Below are 18125 nucleotides of genomic sequence, written 5' to 3' on the forward strand. Positions count from 1 at the left end.
CAACAACTTGCTGCGTAAAAAAATTCTCCTCCTCTCTGGTTCTTTTGCCAAATACCTTAGATCTGTGCCCTCTGGAAACAGGTTCTCCTTATTTACTCTATCACAACCCCTCGTAATTTTGAACACCTCTATTAAATTTCGCCATAACCTTCTCTGCTCTATGGAGAACAACTCCAGCTTCTCTTGTTTAGAATCATAGAATAGTACAGCACAGAAGGAGGCCATTCAGCCCATCGAGTCTGTGCCGGCTCTTTCGAAGAGAAATCTAGTTAGTCCCACTCTCCCGCTCTGTCCCCATATCCCTGCATTTGTTTCTCTTTCAAGCATTTCTCCTAACTGAAACCCCTCAACCCCTGGTGCCATTCTACGTGACTGCGTCGTTCTCAGCTGGCAGAGGCTGAGAGGGAGGTGTTGAAGGGAGAGCGGGGAGTAAATTGCTGGACTGACAGTTGTGTGTCTCCACAGAGAGCGGGGAGTTCCTGAACTGCGAGGGATCAGGCCTGTACATCCTGCAGAGTTGCTGTGAGTAACCAGGATCAGAGGCAGGAGCAGAGTCGGGGAGTATTTAACCACAGGCATTGATTCGCTAATCAACATCGAAAGCACCTTTAACCATCACTAACAAGGGATTAGGACAGACTGCTGCGGGAGGGGTTACTGAGTGACAGTGTGAGGGAGCTGGATTAACATCAGTAGAGATACAGTCAGTAACACAGGGTGCTGGGGGAGGGGTTACTGAGTGACAGTGTGAGGGAGCTGGATTAACATCAGTAGAGATACAGTCAGTGACACAGGGCGCTGGGGGAGAGGGGTTACTGAGTGACAGTGTGAGGGAGCTGGATTAACATCAGTAGAGATACAGATACTGGGACAGTGTAGAGGGAGCTTTACTCTGTATCTAACCCATGCTGTACCTGCCCTGGGAGTGTTTGATGGGACAGTGTGGAGGGAGCTTTACTCTGTATCTAACCCCGTGCTGTACCTGACCTGGGAGTGTTTGATGGAACAGTGTAGAGGGAGCTTTATGTTAAATCTCAAAAGTTTAATAACCTTGCTTGTATATAACAATTAAAAGAGTACGCAGGAGACAGAGTTCAGTTAACAGCCAACCTTTCCAGAGAATCTTCTCAACTAAATGCACTCTATTTCCATAGTGCATGGCACATCACAACTACAGTAAGCTATGTGGGACAATTCAAATACAACATTCAAAATACACAACATCTCCTCCCCTCTTACATTAGATGTCCCAATAAAACCACAACATTTTTAAAACACAATAACCTGGAAGTGAGGGTAGACTTCCTCCAACCATGGCTATACCCATGGGGATTATTCTGCCCCAGATAAAGGGTAAGCCTCTGAACTATAAGTTCAAACGTATAGGGGGCCTGCCAATCTCTGGTAGGATACCGGTGGTCAACCTGGCTCTCCAGTTCATTGTCTCTCACAGGTGACGTCAACACAGGTGTAGGCGGCTGAGGCGCCTGTATACAGGTCTCCCTTGCTGATGAGATAGGGGCTGAAGCAGCTGCTTCCTCAGAAGGTGAGCCTCTCGGTGTAGAAGGCGGATGACCCACAGCATCACCCAATGGCAGATAAACTGCTGTTGGTGGTTCAGTGGGTGTTGCTGCACTTCGTAGAAGCTGATCGGTGTGTCTCTTCCAGACAATGTCCTCGGGTGTCTGTACAGTGTAGGATACTGGACCAGTCTGTGCAATAACAGTAGCAGGAACCCACTTAGGTCCACCACTGTAGTTCCGTGCCAACACATGTTCACCTGGACTGAAGACTCTGGCCTAGAAATTCACTAGCCTTAGCGCCGCTTTTGAGGCGCTAGAGGGACTAGCGCCAGAGTTATGGCCAGTTTAAAAATTCCCTGGGGCCCTAAATCGGCGTTGCACCGGTAGCGCTGCGCCGGCACCGATGACGTCATCGGTGTGCGCAGCGTCCCGGTTGCCGTGGTAACCCGCCCGAACTCCGAAATTGAGTTGCAGCCGCCTCGCCCGTGGCAGCCGCAAGCAACGTTCTGGCAGAGGTGCCTTACTCCAGTTTGCGCCGGCGCATTAAAGGCCCCGCGGCGGCCGGCCACTTTCCCGCCGGCCGCCTGCCCGCAGCTCCCTCCCCCCCCCCCCCCCCCCCCCGGAACAGATGCAAGCCCGGCACTTGTCCGAGGTGCCGGGCTCATTTTTAAGCTGATTTGCGCGGGCCGCGGCCGGGTGCAGGCAGCTCCTCCTTAACGGGAGGAGGAGGCCTGCACGTCCCCAGCCTGCCGCACCGCATCGGGTGCCGCAGCGCCGGAATTGCGGCGCGAAACGGCAGTTAGCGCCGATGTACCGCCGCAAAGACCCTTCAGTAGCGCCGGCAGCCGTTTGGGCGCGGCGCCACTGAATTTTTGGCGCGCGCAGGGGACTTAGCGCCGGCACTAACTTCCGGCGCTAAAGCCCTGGCTAAGCCAAAACCCAATTTCTAGGCCTCTGTCTTTGGAGCGTTGTTCACGTCGCTTGATCTGCTTGTCCTGCTGATACTGTACCACGTTTTTCACCTTTGGTGATTTCAGCAGGTCGAAGTTGGTTCATAGCTCTCTTTTGAGCAGTAGAGTGGCAGGTGATGCTTTTGTGGTCGCATGTGGTGTATTCCTGTAACTCAAGAGGAAACTATTCAGGTGCTGATGAAGCATTCCCTGGCCTTGCGATGCCTTTAGAGAGTGTTTCATGGTCTGAACAAACCTCTCAGGTATTCACCTGCAGGAATGTAGCCATTTCTTGTGACACCCACTGTGGACCGTTGTCTGAGACAAGTTGCATCGGAGATCCAAATCGGCTGAACACCTCACCTAACTTCTCGATGGTCTTCTCAGCGGTGGTGGACCTCATTATAACAACCTCTGGCCACTTACTGTGCGCGTCAACAGCCACCAGGAACATTCTCTCCTCGAATGGACCTGCAAAGTCTACATGAATGCGGTGCCATGCTTCCTCCGGAAAGTCCCAGGGGTGAAGAGGTGCAAGCTGTGGCACATTATGAACTCTCTGACATGAACAGGTTTTAGCTTTGTCCTCAATCTGTCCATCCATACCCAGCCACCAGAAGTAGCTCCTCGCTATTTCTTTCATACGAACCATTCCGCAGTGTCCGGAGTGTAGTTGCTGTAACACTGGTTTCCGTAGCGATGGTGGAATAACCACTCTCCTCCCCCACAGCAAACATCCAGACTGCACCGACAGTTCATTTCTCCTTAAGAGATATGGTTTCAGGTTTGGGTCATCGCTGTCAAGCTTGCCCCTGACGATAATGTCCAGCACTGCAGACAACACTGGGTCGTTTCTGGTGTTTCGTCGGACCTGTGTCGAAGTAACTGGCGCGTTCTCCACCTGCCTAAAATAGCAGATGTCCATGCTACGCGTCATAGGCTTGGTGACAGGCAGCGGCAACCTGGAAAGACCGTCAGCGTTGCCGTGCAGGTCAGACTTACGATATCTAATGTCAAATGTGTGTGCAGACAACAGCAGCGCCCACCTTTGCATTCTGCTCGCAGCAAGTGACGGAATCCCTGTATGTGGCCCGAAGATGGTCGTGAGAGGGCGGTGATCTGTTAGTAGGGTGAACTGTCTCCTGTACAAATATTGGTGAAACTTGCGAACACCAAAAACGATGCTCAGTGCTTCTCGTTCTATTTGGGTGTAGTTAGTTTCAGCTCTGTTCAAAGTCCTAGATGCGAATGCTATCGGCTTCTTTTCTCCGTTTGGCATGATATGAGAAACGACCGCTCCCACACCATATGACGATGCATCGCAAGTTAACTATTGGTAATGAAGGGTTAAAATGCGTCAAAGCCTCTGACTTCAGGAGCGTGTCCTTTGCTGTCATGAACGCCTCCTGGCACTTGTTAGTCCATTCCCACTTCTTGTCTTTACATAGCAACCAATGCAGCGGCCTCAGCATCGAGGCTAGGTTCGGTATGAACCGTCCATAGTAGTTCAGTAACCCTAGAAAAGAACGCAGCTGGCTGATATTTTCAGGTGCTGGGGCATCAACGATTGCCTTGGTCTTGGACGGTGCCTTGTGAAGGCCTGTGGCATTGATCACATGACCGAGGTACTCAACTGATGCCTGAAAAAAATTGCATTTATCCCTGCGAACCCTGAGTCCGTAATCCCTCAGTCTCTGTAGCGTTGCGTCCAAGTTACGCAGATGGTCTTGGTCATTACACCCAGTAACTAAGATATCATCCAAGTAGCACTGGACTCCAGGCAATCCACTAAGGATCTGGTCCATAGCACGTTGGAAAAGCACTGGAGCTGATGTAATTCCGAAAGGAAGTCGACGATACCTAAATAGGCCCTTGTGCGTCACAATAGTCAGCATTTCTCATGACTGTTCATCCACATGCATTTGCAGGTAGGCTTGACAGAGGTCGATTGTGCTAAACTTCTGGCCCCCAGCAAGTCCCGCAAACAAATCATCAATATGGGGGAGCGGATATTGCTCCACTGACAATACAGGGCTAACAGTTACTTTAAAATCTCCACATATCCTAACTCCACCCCCTTTCTTGAGCACTGGTACGATGGGCGTTGCCCATTCACTCACGCTGACTGGTTCTAGTACTCCGCTTTCAACTAGGGCTTCTAAGTCAGCCTCGACTTTTGGTCTGATGGCATAAGGTACGGGTCGTGCCTTCATGAACTTGGGTTTGCTATCCTGCTTAATACGAAGCTTCACAGTAATATCTTTCATGCTACCCCAGTTCTCCATTAAAGACTTCTGCATGTTTCTTTAAGATGGCGGGTAAGCCTGGATCATTGTGTGACATCATGTAGACTGATGACCAGTCTAATTTTATTCTCTCCATCCACGAGCGTCCCAGCAGGGAGGGGTAGTCTCCTTTAACTACGTAGAGTGGTAACTTCCTAGTTTGTCCATTCAACTGAACTGTGACCTCAGTGATACCTCTCACGGTTACTCTTTCACCGGTATATGTCTCTAACGCTATGTTAGCTGGCTGAAGTGGAAGGTGCTTTAATGTCTTTTTGTAGACTGTCTCTGACATAAGAGATACTGCTGCCCCGGTATCGATCTGCATTTGCACAGGCTGCCCCTCTAGCAAGGGTGAGACCCAGTAGCCATGCGAATCCCCAGCTACAGTCAGCACGTTGCGTGATAGTTCCTCCTCTGAAGTGTCACTTGCCTCTGTTTTGTCCTGTTCTACAGAGCGGACATGCTTCTTTGTCTTTTGTCTGAATGTTTTTTTTCTTCCTTCCGTCTTTGACGTTTTCTCTATGTCCTTTTTATTTCTGCATGCGCGCTGAATATGTCCCTTTTTACCACAGCTGTGGCAATCCATGTCCACACACCAGCATGCAGACGCAAGATGCCCCGTTTTGCCACAACGGAAGCATGGCCCTTGGCTCTCTGTTCTTACTTTGTGTACTTTTTCTGTTGCACCCAACTGTTGAGCTTCCTTAGCTGCCAATTCCATGGAAATACTGATTTCAATGGCCTTTTGTAGAGTCAGATTACTCTCCGTTAATAGTCTCTTCTGTATGGCTTCAGTCCCACACACTAGCCTGTCTCTTATAGTATCATTTAGCACGTCATTAAACTCACAGTGCTCTGATAGTCTTTTTAGTGCAGCTACAAACATGGTCACTGTTTCTCCTTCTTCCTGGTTACGCCTGTGGAACCATAACCTCTCAGCTATCACTAGGGGTTTGGGTGAAAAATGCCCTTTTAGTATCTCCACAATTTCGCTATATTGTTTAGTCCCTGGTTTATCTGGATGCACTAAAGTACGCAAAAGATTGAAAGTCTTTGGTCCCATCACACTTAACAATGTAGGTACTACTTTGTTCCCTCCAATGTCATTTGCTTGTGTGAAGTATTCAAATCGTTCTGTGTATGAGCTCCATTGTTCGACATTCTCATCAAACGGTCCAATGTTACCGATAATTCCAGCCATTTTCCTTCTCTCAGGCTCCTAATTATCATTCACTAAGGATCCTTCCAATGTTGAACTCAACTAAAATCACTATCAGTTATTTAGTGCTTCAATTCACAGATCGTTTCACAGTTGAATAAATGTCCTTCCCGATTTACTCACTGCTTTTCCTCCCCTTCCTCAAGTCGTTAGTACCTTATACGCCGTCTCGTCTTCCCGCCGTTGCAAGCTCCTTTATCCTCGAGCCAGCCTCACTTTAATTAACTGTCCACGGCAAAAATAACAGTTTTAAACACGTAAAACCCAACTATCTTCCGCACAGCAGAGCCACGTAAGTTCAGACGTCCTCGTCACCACTTTTGTTAAATCTCAAAAGTTTAATAACCTTGCTTGTATAAAAATTAAGAGTACGCAGGAGACAGAGTTCAGTTAACAGCCAACCTTTCCAGAGAATCTTCTCAACTAAATGCACACTCTTTCCCATAGTGCATTGCACATCACAACTACGGTAAGCTATGTGGGACAATTCAAATACAACATTCAAAATACACAACACTTTACTCTATATCTAACCCGTGCTGTACCTGCCATGGGAAACATAGAAGATAGGAGCAGGAGTAGTCCATTCGGCCCCTCGAGCCTGCTCCGCCATTCAATGCGATCATGGCTGATCATCCAAATTCAGTACCCGGTCCCTGCTTTCTCCCCATACCCCTTAATCCCTTTAGCCTTAAGAAATATATCCAACTCCTTCTTGAATATATTTAATGAATTGGCCTCTACTGCCTTCTGTGGTAGAGAATTCCACAGGTTCACCACTCTCTGGGTGAAGAAATTCCTCCTCATTTCTGTCCTAAATGGCCTACCCCTTATCCTTAGACTGTGACCCCTGGTTCTGGACTCCCCGACCATCGGGAACATCCTTCCTGCATCTAGTCTGTCCAGTCCTGTCAGAATTTTATCAGTTTCAATGAGATCCCCTCTCATTCTTCTAAACTCCAGCGAGTACAAGCCCAATCGACCCAATCTCTCCTCATATGTCATTCCTGCCATCCCAGGTATCAGCCTGGTGAATCTTCGCTGAACTCCTTCCATGGCAAGAACATCCTTCCTCAGATAAGGCGACCAAAACCGCTCACACTACTCAAGATGTGGTCTCACCAACTGCAGCAAGACATCCTTGTTCCTGTACTCAAACCCTCTCGCTACAAAGGCCAACATACCATTTGCCTTCTTAACCGCCTGCTGCACCTGCATGCTTACCTTCAGCGACTGGTGCACAAGGACGCCCAGGTCTCGTTGCACTTCCCCTTCTCCCAATCTATTGCCATTCAGATAATAATCTGCCTTCCTGTTTTTGCCACCAAAGTGGATAACCTCACATTTATCCACGTTATATTGCATCTGCCATGCTTCTGCCCAATCACCCAACCTGTCCAAATCATCCTGGAGTTTCTCGGCATCCTCCTCACCGCACACACGCCCACCCAGCTTTGTGTCGTGTGCAAATTTGGAGATATTACATCCTGTTCCCTTGTCTAGATCATTAATATATATTGTGAATAGCTGGGGTCCAAGGACCGATCCCTGCGGTACCCCACTAGTCACTGCCTGCCACCCGGAAAAAGACCCGTTTATTCCAACTCTTTGCTTTCTGTCTGCCAACCAGTTCTCTATCCAAGTCAATACCTTGCCCCCAATCCCATATGCCTTAACTTTACACGCTAATCTCTTATGCGGGACCTTATCAAAAGCCTTCTGAAAGTCCAAATACACCACATCCACTGGTTCTCCCTTATCTATTTTACCAGTTACATCCTCAAAAAATTCCAGTAGATTAGTCAAGCACGATTTAGCTTTTGTAAATCCATGTTGACTTTGTCCGATCCTGTCACTGTTTTCCAAGTGCTCTGCTATTACATCTTTCATAATGGACTCTAGCATTTTCCCCACTACCGATGTCAGGCTTACCGGTCTGTAATTCCCCGTTTTCTCTCTACCACCTTTTTTGAATAGTGGGGTAACTTTAGCTACCCTCCAATCCATGGGTACTGTTCCAGAGTCTATCGAATGTTGGAAGATGATCAGCAATGCATCTACTATTTCTAGGGCCACTTCCTTAAGTACCCTAGGATGTAGATTATCAGGCCCTGGGGATTTATCGGCCTTCAATACCATCAATTTCCCTAGCACCATTTCCCTACAAATACTGATTTCTTTCAGTTCCTCCCTTTCATCAGACCCTATGTTCCCCGACATCTCTGGGAGGTTATTTGTGTCCTCCTTTGTGAAGACAGAACCAAAATATGTATTTAATTGGTCTGCCATTTCTTTGTTCCCCATTATAAATTCCCCTGATTCTGACTGCAAGGGACCTATGCTTGACTTCACCAATCTTTTTCTCTTCACATATCTATAAAAGCTTTTACAGTCAATTTTTATGTTCCCTGCAAGCTTACTCTCATATTCTATTTTCCCCTTCTTAATTAATCCCTTTGTCCTCCTTTGTTGAATCCTAAACTGCTCCCAATCCTCAGGTTTACTGCTTTTTCTGGCCAATTTATATGTCCTCTCCTTGGATCTTATGCTATCCCTAATTTCCCTTGTTAGCCACGGTTGAGTCACCTTTTTTGTTTTATTTTTATGCCAAACTGGGATGAACAAATTCTGTAGTTCATCCATGCGGTCTTTGAATGTTTGCCATTGCCTATCCACCGTAAACCCTTTGAGTGACATTCCCCAATCAATCCTACCCAACTCGCGCCTCAGACCATCGTAGTTTCCTTTATTTAAATTCAGGACCCTAGTCTCGGAGTCAACAACTTCATTCTCCATCTTAATGAAGAATTCGATCATATTATGATCACTCCGACCCAAGGGGCCTCATACAACAAGATTGCTAATTAATCCTTTCTCGTTACATAATACCCAGTCTAAGATGGCCTGATTTCTGGTTGGTTCCTCAACATATTGGTCCAGGAAACCGTCCCGTAAACACTCCAGGAATTCCTCCTCCACAGTATTGTTACTAATTTGGTTGGCCCAATCTATATGTAGATTAAAGTCACCCATGATGACTGCTGTGCCCTTATTGCACAGTGTTTGATGGGACAGTGTAGAGGGAGCTTAACTTTGTATCTAACCCGTGCTGTACCTGCCCTGGGAGTGTTTGATGGAACAGTGTAGAGGGAGCTTTACTCTGTGATGCGCCATCAATTACTCAAAAGACTGAGGTTGAGCGAGTAACAATCAGGCTTTTATTAACTAAAGAACAAAGGTCTTGTCTCGAGTGGTCGACCCGTCCAGAATACTAAGGGACTGGGAGGTAGTCACTTATATACCTGGAATAGTGGGAGGAGTCAGCCGAGGCATGTCCAGACCTGTACCTAGTGGAATACACATACACATACAGACAGGTATAACAGTGGTTTACCACATTCACCCCTTGTTTAAAAATGAGTCCGGCGGGGTGAAGTGTATTTAAAAGTTCGTGTATTGGAGTCTCTCCGGAGGTCTTGTCTGCCGCTGTGATCGACGTGGCGACGGCAGGGGTGGTGGAGCTTCCGGCGTCGCGTCCCGTGTAGGCTGGGGCCCTGGAGTGTAGTCCTCGTGGGTGACGGTCCAAGGCGAGCCGGCTGCTGGGGTTGGATATCGGGTCGTGGGGGGGGGGGTGGTAATGGGTAGTGGGTTACAGCAGTCCCCGAGGGTGCGAGGTCTCGTATGGAGACTGTGTCCTCCCGCCCTACAGCGGTCCCCGAGGGCGCGAGGTCTCGTATGGAGACTGTGTCCTCCCGCCCGTCCGGGTACGCAATGTAAGCGTACTGGGAGTTGGCGTGGAGGAGGTCGACCCTCTCGACCAGGGGGCCCGTTTTATTGGCCCTCACGTGTCTTCTCAGTAGTACCGGCCCTGGGGACGTCAGCCATGGCGGTAACGATGTCCCCGATGTGGACTTCCTTGGGAAGACAAACATTTTCTCGTGAGGGGTGGCATTGGTGGCAGTGCAGAGCAGTGACCGAATCGAGTGGAGCGCATCGGGGAGCACCTCCTGCCAGCGGGAGGTCAGAAGGCCCCTAGACTTTAAGGCTAGTAGGGCGGCCTTCCAAACTGTCGCATTCTCTCTTTCCACCTGTCCGTTCCCCCGGGGGTTGTAACTGGTGGTCCTGCTTGTGGCTATACCCCTAGCGAGCAGGTACTGGCGGAGTTCGTCACTCATAAACGATGAGCCCCGGTCGCTATGGATATAGCTGGGGAAACCGAACAGGGTGAGGAGGCTGTTCAGAGATTTAATGACCGTGGCACTGGTCATGTCCGAGCAGGGGATAGCGAACGGGAAACGGGAGTACTCGTCAATGATGTTGAGGAAGTACACATTGCGGTCGGAGGAGGGGAGAGGCCCTTTAAAATCGACGCTCAGGCGTTCGAAAGGGCAAGTGGCTTTTATCAGGTGGGCTCTGTCTGGTCTATAAAAGTGCGGTTTGCACTCAGCGCAGACTTGGCAGTTCTTGGTCATGGTCCTGACCTCCTCGATGGAGTAAGGCAGGTTGCGGGCCTTGATGAAGTGGAAGAACCTGGCGACCCCCGGGTGGCAGAGGTCATTGTGGAGGGCCCTCAGCCTATCGATCTGCGCGCTGGCGCAGGTGCCACGCGATAGGGCATCTGGGGGTTCATTGAGCTTCCCAGGCCAGTACAAGATCTCGTAGTTGTAGGTGGAAAGTTCGATTCTCCACCTCAAGATCTTGTCATTTTTGATTTTGCCCCTCTGCTTGTTGTTGAACATAAAAGCAACTGAACGCTGGTCAGTGAGCAGGGTAAATCGTTTTCCGGCCAGGTAGTGCCTCCAATGACGCACAGCCTCCACAATAGCCTGGGCCTCCTTCTCGACCGCGGAGTGTCTGGTCTCCGGGCCCTGGAGGGTTCGTGAGAAGAATGCCACAGGTCTCCCCGCCTGATTAAGGGTGGTGGCCAGAACGAAGTCGGACGCATCGCTTTCCACCTGGAAGGGGATGGATTCGTCCACTGCGTGCATGGTGGCTTTGGCAATGTCCTCCTTGATGCGGTGGAAGGCCGAGCGGGCCTCTGCCATCAGGGGAAAAGAGGTGGATTTGATCAGCGGACGGGCTTTGTCTGCATAGTAGGGGACCCACTGAGCGTAGTAGGAAAAAAACCCTAGGCACCTCTTCAGGGCTTTTAGGCAGTGGGGCAGTGGGAGTTCCATAAGGGGACGCATCCGGTCCGGGTCGGGACCGATGACCCCGTGTTCCACAACACAGCCAAGGATGGTGAGGCGGTCTGTGCAGAATATGCACTTCTCCTTGTTATATGTCAGGTTCAGGAGTTGGGCGGTGCGGAGGAATTTCTCGAGGTTTGCGTCATGGTCCTGCAAGTCCTGGCCGCAGATGGTCACATTGTCTAGGTAAGGGAAAGTGGCCTGCAGCGCGTTTTGATCGACCATCCGGTCCATCTCCCTTTGGAAGACGGAGACCCCGTTGGTAACGCCGAAGGGAACCCTAAGGAAGTGATAGAGGCGGCTGTTTGCCTCAAAAGCAGTATACTGGCGGTCTTCAGGGCGGATGGGGAGCTGGTGGTACGCTGATTTCAGGTCAATGGTCGAAAAGACGCGGTACTGCGCGATCTGGTTGACCATGTCAGCTATGCGGGGGAGTGGGTAGGCGTCCAGCAGGGTGTAGCGATTTATTGTTTGGCTGTAGTCGATGACCAGGCGTTGTTTCTCGCCGGTCTTAACGACCACAACCTGGGCTCGCCAGGGGCTGGAGCTGCCCTCAATAATCCCCTCCTTCAGGAGTCGCTCCACTTCGGTTTTGATGAAAACCCTGTCCCCGGCACTGTATCGCCTGCTGTTTGTGGCGATGGGCTTACAGTCGGGGGTGAGGTTAGCAAACAGTGGGGGGGGTGGGACTCTGAGTGTGGAGAGGTTGCATCTGGTGCGCGGCGGGCAATTTGGAGGCTGCTGGCTGCGGACTGTGAGTGGGGGGAGGGGGCCACCGTACGCCATCGTAACGCTTTTGAGGTGGCACTGGAAATCCAACCCCAGTAGGACGGCAGCGCAGAGGTCGGGCAGGACCAGGAGTTTAAAATTATTGAATACAGTCCCGTCTACTACTAGTGTCACCACGCAGTAGCCGCCAATATCCGCTGACTGGGACTCGGAGGCCATAGAAATCCGCTGGTGCGCAGGCAGGACTGGGAGAGAGCAACGCCGCACCGTGTCGGGGTGGATGAAGCTCTCTGTGCTCCCGGAGTCAAAAAGGCAGTTTATTGCATAGCCGTTTACCTTAACGTCCATTTTGGACCGAGCTAGTTGGTGCAGTCTCGTTTGGTCCAGCATAACAGAGGCCAGCGTAGGGGTCGGTGTGTCGCTGCGGGTATCAGATGGGGTGGGGGGGGTTGGCGGTCTGCTGCATCCCGGCTGGTGTCCAAGATGGCGGCGTCCATGATTCCCATGTGGCTGGAGTCATCCAAGATGGCTGCTGCTGCGGTGGTTCGCACATGGCTGGGGAGGCCCAAGATGGCGGCCCACACGCGGCGCTGTTGGGGGCCCAAGATGGCGGCTCGCCCGGCCCACACGCGGCGCTGCTGGCGTTCGGGGTGGCTTTGGCCTTGCAGACGTTGGCGTAGTGTCCCTTTTTCCCGCAGCCCGAGCAGGTCGCATTCTTCGCCGGGCAGCGCGCTCTGGGGTGTTTGGCCTGGCCACAGAAGTAGCATTTCTGGCCTTGGGATACTGCTGTCTGGCTTTGGGACACTGCTGCGGTAGTTGGGCCATTGTTGGGCTGTGGCTGGGGTGGCACGGTGCTATGGGGCTGTCCTACCGTGTCCCAGGTTGTCGTTCCCCACGGCATCCATGGTGCAGAGGAGTAAGCATCCATGCCCCGGTAGGCTGCGTCCAGCGTTAGTGCGATTTCGGAGGCTTTGTTGAGGTTGAGGTCACTCTGCTCCAGCAGACGCTGTCGGGTGTAGTTGGACCTGTGGCCCGCTACGAAGGCATCCCGGATCAGTTCCTCCGTGTACTTAGCGGGCGTTACCGCCTTACACCCACAGGCCCGGCCAAGCACGGACAGTGCTTGGAGGTATTCCTCAGTCGATTCCCCAGGTTGTTGCTTGCGACTCCCCAGGAGGTGCCTGGCGTACACTTCGTTCACAGGGCGCGCGTACTGGGTCTTGAGGAGCTGGAGGGCGTCTGTGTACGAGGTCGCGTCCTGGATGACTGAGTACACTCGGTGGTTCACCTTGGAGATCAGGACAGACAGTTTGTCCGCATCCGTTGTGACCGCGGTGGAGGCAGTCAGGAATGTCTCGAAGCACATGAGCCAGTGAGCAAACTTGGTGGAAGCGTCCGCTTCCTGACTGTCGAGGTCCAGGCATGCTGGTGTGAGGATCTTCTCCATTATAAAAATTTAGTTAATAAAATTGATGCGCCATCAATTACTCAAAAGACTGAGGTTAAGCGAGTAACAACCAGGCTTTTATTAACTAAAGAATGAAGGTCTTGTCTCGAGTGGTCGACCCGTCCAGAATACTAAGGGACTGGGAGGTAGTCACTTATATACCTGGAATAGTGGGAGGAGTCAGCCGAGGCATGTCCAGACCTGTACCTAGTGGAATACACATACCTCTACAGACAGGTATAACAGTGGTTTACCACACTCTGTATCTAACCTGTGCTGTACCTGCCCTGGGAGTGTTTGATGGGACAGTGTAGAGGGAGCTTTACTTTGTATCTAACCCGTGCTGTACCTGCCCAGGGAGTGTTTGATGGGACAGTGTAGAGGGAGCTTTACTTTGTATCTAACCTGTGCTGTACCTGCCCTGGGAGTGTTTGATGGAACAGTGTAGAGGGAGCTTTACTCTGTATCTGCAGAAGTGGGAACGCAGGGATAGGAAGGAGCTGTAACCTTTGACCCCTCCTCTGTTGCAGGTAACCATAGCTGTGACCCCAATGCTGAAACCTCCTTCCCAGAGAACAACTTCCTCCTCCACCTGACAGCACTCCGGGACATCAAAGCCGGGGAGGTAAGGCCTCATCGCAGGACCGGCGAGTCTTTGGACGCTTGACCTGAAGCCCTTGTGGCTAAAGACAACTGAAGCAAGCTGGCAAGGAAGGGCCCAGCTCCTGGGTCCCTGCTCCTGGGTCCCTGCACCGTGCTGAGTTAAACGGTCTCGGCCAGGGGATGGTGGAGGGAGAGCGAGCGGGTAATGGAGAGAATAGGAAGTGGTTTGCAAACCTGATTGCTGTTCAGAGACCTCCTGCTGAAATACTGCGATGATCTCCGTAGTGGAATAGCCTGCTGACTGACTATGATCACACATTGAAGCTACAGCAGAGAAGGAGGCCATTCGGCCTATCGTGCCTGTGCTGGCTCTTTGAAAGAGCTATCTAATTAGTCCCACTTCCCCCTGCACTTTCCCCACAGCCCTGCAAATTTTTCCTTTTCACATATTGATCCAATTCTCTTCTGATGAACTTGGTCAGGCACCTTTAGGTGACCCCTCTCATTCGCCTCCTTTCAAGGGTGAAGACCCCGAGGTTTTATAACCTTTCCTCATAACAGCCCCACCTGACACTGGTGGAGCCTTGAAGCCCCTCTCTGTCTTTCCCTCTCTCTCCCTCTCCCTGTTTATCTCTTTCCCTCTCGCACTCGCTGTTTCTCTCTCTCTCTCTCTCTCTCTTTCCCTTTCACACTCTCTCTTTCCCTCTCACTCTCTCTTTCTCCCTTTCTTTCCCTCTCCCTCTCACTCTCTCCCTCACTCTCTCTTTCTCTCTCCCTCTCTACTTAACTCACAGTGTAGCTGAATTCATAGAATCATAGAAAGTTACAGCACAGAAGGAGGCCATTTCGCCCCATCGTGTCCGCGCCAGCCCACAAAGAGCTCTCCAGCCTAATCCCACTTCCCAGCTCTTGGTCCGTAGCCCTGCAGGTTAGAGCATCCCAAGTGCACATCCAAGTACTTTTTAAATGTGGTTAGGGTTCCTGCCTCTACCACCCTTTCAGGCAGTGAGTTCCAGACCCCCACAATTCTCTGGGTGAAGAAATTTCCCCTCAAATCCCCTCTAAACCTTCCACCAATTACTTTAAATCTGTGCCCCCTGGTTTTTGGCCCCTCTGCTAAGGGAAATAGGTCCTTTCTATCCACTTTATCTATGCCCCTCATAATTTTATACACCTCAATAAGGTCTCCCCTCAGCCTCCTCTGTTCCAAGGAAAACAGACCCAGCCTATCCAGTCTTTCCTCATAGCTAAGATTCTCTACTCCCAGCAACATCCTTGTAAATCTCCTCTGTACCCTCTCTAGTGCAATCACATCTTTCCTGTAATGTGGTGACCAGAACTGCACGCAGTACTCTAGCTGAGGCCTAACTAGTGTTTTATACAGTTGAAGCATAACCCCCCTGCTCTTGTATTCTATGCCACGGCTAATAAAGGCAAGCATTCCGTATGCCTTCTTAACCACCTTATCTACTTGGCCTGCTACCTTCAGGGATCTGTGGACATGCACTCCAAGGTCCCTTTGTTACTCTACACTACTCAGTGTCCTACCATTTAATGTGTATTCCCTTTCCTTGTTAGCCCTCCCCAAATGCATTACCTCACACTTCTCCGGATTGAATTCCATTTGCCACTGTTCTGCCCACCTGACCAATTTATTGATATCGTCCTGCAGTCTACAGCTTCCTCCTTCAGTATCAACCACACAGCCGATTTTAGTATCATCTGCAAACTTCTTAATCATACCCCCTATATTCAAGTCTAGACCATTGATATATACCACAAAAAGCAAGGGACCTAGTACTGAGCCCTGCGGAACCCCACTGGAAACAGCCTTCCAGTCACAAAAACACCCATCAACCATTTCCCTCTGCTTCCTGTCTCCGAGTCAGTTTTGAATCCAACTTGACACTTTGCCCTTCGAAGCAGCTACCTGCACAGGGTACTGGTGGTGACAGCAGCTCTTTAATTATCCGTTCCTGGACTCTCACAGCGGGGCCAATAAAGAAAGACTTGCCTTTTTATAGCGCCTTTCACAACCTCAGGACGTCCCAAAGCGCTTTGCAGCCAATGAAGTACTTTTGAAGTGTAGTCCGTGTTGTAATGTAGGAAACGCGGCAACCAATTGGCGCACAGCAAGCTCCCACAAACAGCAATGAGATAATGACCAGATAATCTGTTTCAGTGCTTTTGGCCCAGGACACCGGGGAGAACTCCCCTGCTCTTCAAAGTAGTGGCCCTGATAATGACCTGTTTCAGTGATGTTGGTTGAGGGATAAATATTGGCCCCAGGACACCGGGGAGAACTCCCCTGCTCTTCTTCAAAGAAGTGACCTTGGGATCTTTTACGTCCACCTGAGAGGGCAGACGGGGCCTCGGTTTAACGTCTCATCTGAAAGACGGCACCTCCGACAGTGCGGCACTCCCTCAGCACGGGCACTGGGAGTGCCAGCCTGGATTATGTGCTGAAGTCTCTGGAGTGGGACTCGAACCCACAACCTTCTGACTCCGAGGCGAGAGTGCTGCCCACTGAGCCACGCCTGACATCAGTGGGATCGGGAGATGGAAGTGTTCCCCACTGAGGACGTGGGGTACCCGCTGGTTAGTTTGCCCGTGATGTGTTTCTTTCTCCTCCCCACCCCCAGCGAGTAATTCTGCAGGGGTTTCCAGGCTGCTTCATAAGCTTGTGGGCCTTCCTCGTCACTGCTGGTATTTCATCTCAAAACTGAGAGCGATAGATTTTAGGCAAGGGCACTAGGGGTTACAGAACACAGTGGGGTAAATGGAGCCAGGATCCAATTGAATGGCAGAACAGGCTCGAGGGGTTGAATGGCCTCCTCCTGTTCCTGTATGACAGGCTCGAGGGGCTGAAGGGCCTCCTCCTGTTCCTGTATGATAGGCTCGAAGGGCTGAAGGGCCTCCTCCTGTTGCTATGCAATAGGCTCCAGGGGCTGAATGGCCTCCTGTTCCTGTGTAACAGTCTCGCGAGGCTGAATGGCCTCCTCCTGTTCCTGTGTAACAGGCTCGAGGGGCTGAATGGCCTCCTCCTGTTCCTGTGTAACAGGCTCGAGGGGCTGAATGGCCTCCTCCTGTTCCTGTGTAACAGGCTCGAGGGGCTGAATGGCCTCCTCCTGTTCCTGTGTAACAGGCTCAAGGGGCTGAATGGCCTCCTCCTGTTCCTGTATGACAGGCTCGAAGGGCTGAATGGCCTCCTCCTGTTCCTGTGTAACAGGCTCGAGGGGCTGAATGGCCTCCTCCTGTTCCTGTAACAGGCTCAAGGGGCCTCCTGTTCTTATTTATGTGAAGGGATGATGTAGCAGGGGTGACGGACATGGAATTGATGGCGGATGGTTTGTCTTTTGTCAGGAGGTGTGCATCACGTACCTGGACTGCTGTCAGCGAGATCGGAGCAGGCACACTCGACACAGGATCCTCAGGTACTGCTCCCACCCACCCCTCCCCCAACCTTCTCACTCAACACGGGAAGGCTTGGAAACACACTGCTCACAATCACAGAATCTTACAGCACAGCAGGAGGCCATTCGGCCCGTCGTGCCTGTGCCGGTTCTTTGACAGCGCTGTCCAATTGGTCCCACTCCTCTTTCCCCAGAGCCCTACAAGTTTTTCCTTTTCAAGTATTTATCCAATTCCCTTTTGAAAGTTACTATTGAATCTGCCCTTTCAGGCAGCGCATTCCAGATCACAACAACTCGCTGTGTAAAAAAATTCTTCTCATCTCCCCTCTGGTTCTTTTGCCAATCACCTTAAATCTGTGTCCTCTGGTTACCGACCCTCCTGCCACTGGAAACAGTTTCTCCTTATTTACTCTTTTTAAAAAAAAAAAAAAAAAAACCTCAATATTTGAACACCTCTGTTAAATCTCCCCTTAAGCTTCTCTGCTCTAAGGAGAACAATCCCAGCTTCTCCAGTCTCTCCACATTACTAAATACCCTCATCCCCGGAACCATTCTAGTAAATCATTTTCGCACCCTCTCCCAGGCCTTGAACAAGGATGTCTTGCTACAGTTGTACAGGGCCTTGGTGAGACCACACCTTGAGCATTGTGTGCAGTTTTGGTCGCCTTACCTGAGGAAGGATGTTCTTGCCATGGAAGGAGTGCAGCGAAGATTCACCAGGCTGATACCTGGGATGGCAGGAATGACATATGAGGAGAGATTGG

The 18125-nt window shown here is 50.7% G+C and overlaps 1 protein-coding gene across 2 annotated transcripts in view; it reads left to right on the plus strand.

Moving 5' to 3' along the window:
- The window catches only part of smyd5 (SMYD family member 5), a 49865-nt gene that overhangs the window by 23541 nt on the left and 8199 nt on the right, over positions 1 to 18125 (plus strand). The window contains exons 10-12 of one of the 2 annotated variants that reach the window (XM_085976080.1): positions 466 to 522; positions 13876 to 13970; positions 17312 to 17382. In XM_085976080.1, coding sequence (XP_085832206.1) covers positions 466 to 522; positions 13876 to 13970; positions 17312 to 17382 — 223 coding nt within the window. The remainder of the gene's footprint in view (positions 1 to 465; positions 523 to 13875; positions 13971 to 17311; positions 17383 to 18125) is intronic. The other variant, XM_085976090.1, reaches the window with a different exon arrangement.

The sequence above is a fragment of the Somniosus microcephalus genome, chromosome 2, assembly GCF_052327205.1.
Source record: "Somniosus microcephalus isolate GS21.2 chromosome 2, FLI_Smic_1.0, whole genome shotgun sequence".
NCBI lineage: Eukaryota > Metazoa > Chordata > Chondrichthyes > Squaliformes > Somniosidae > Somniosus > Somniosus microcephalus.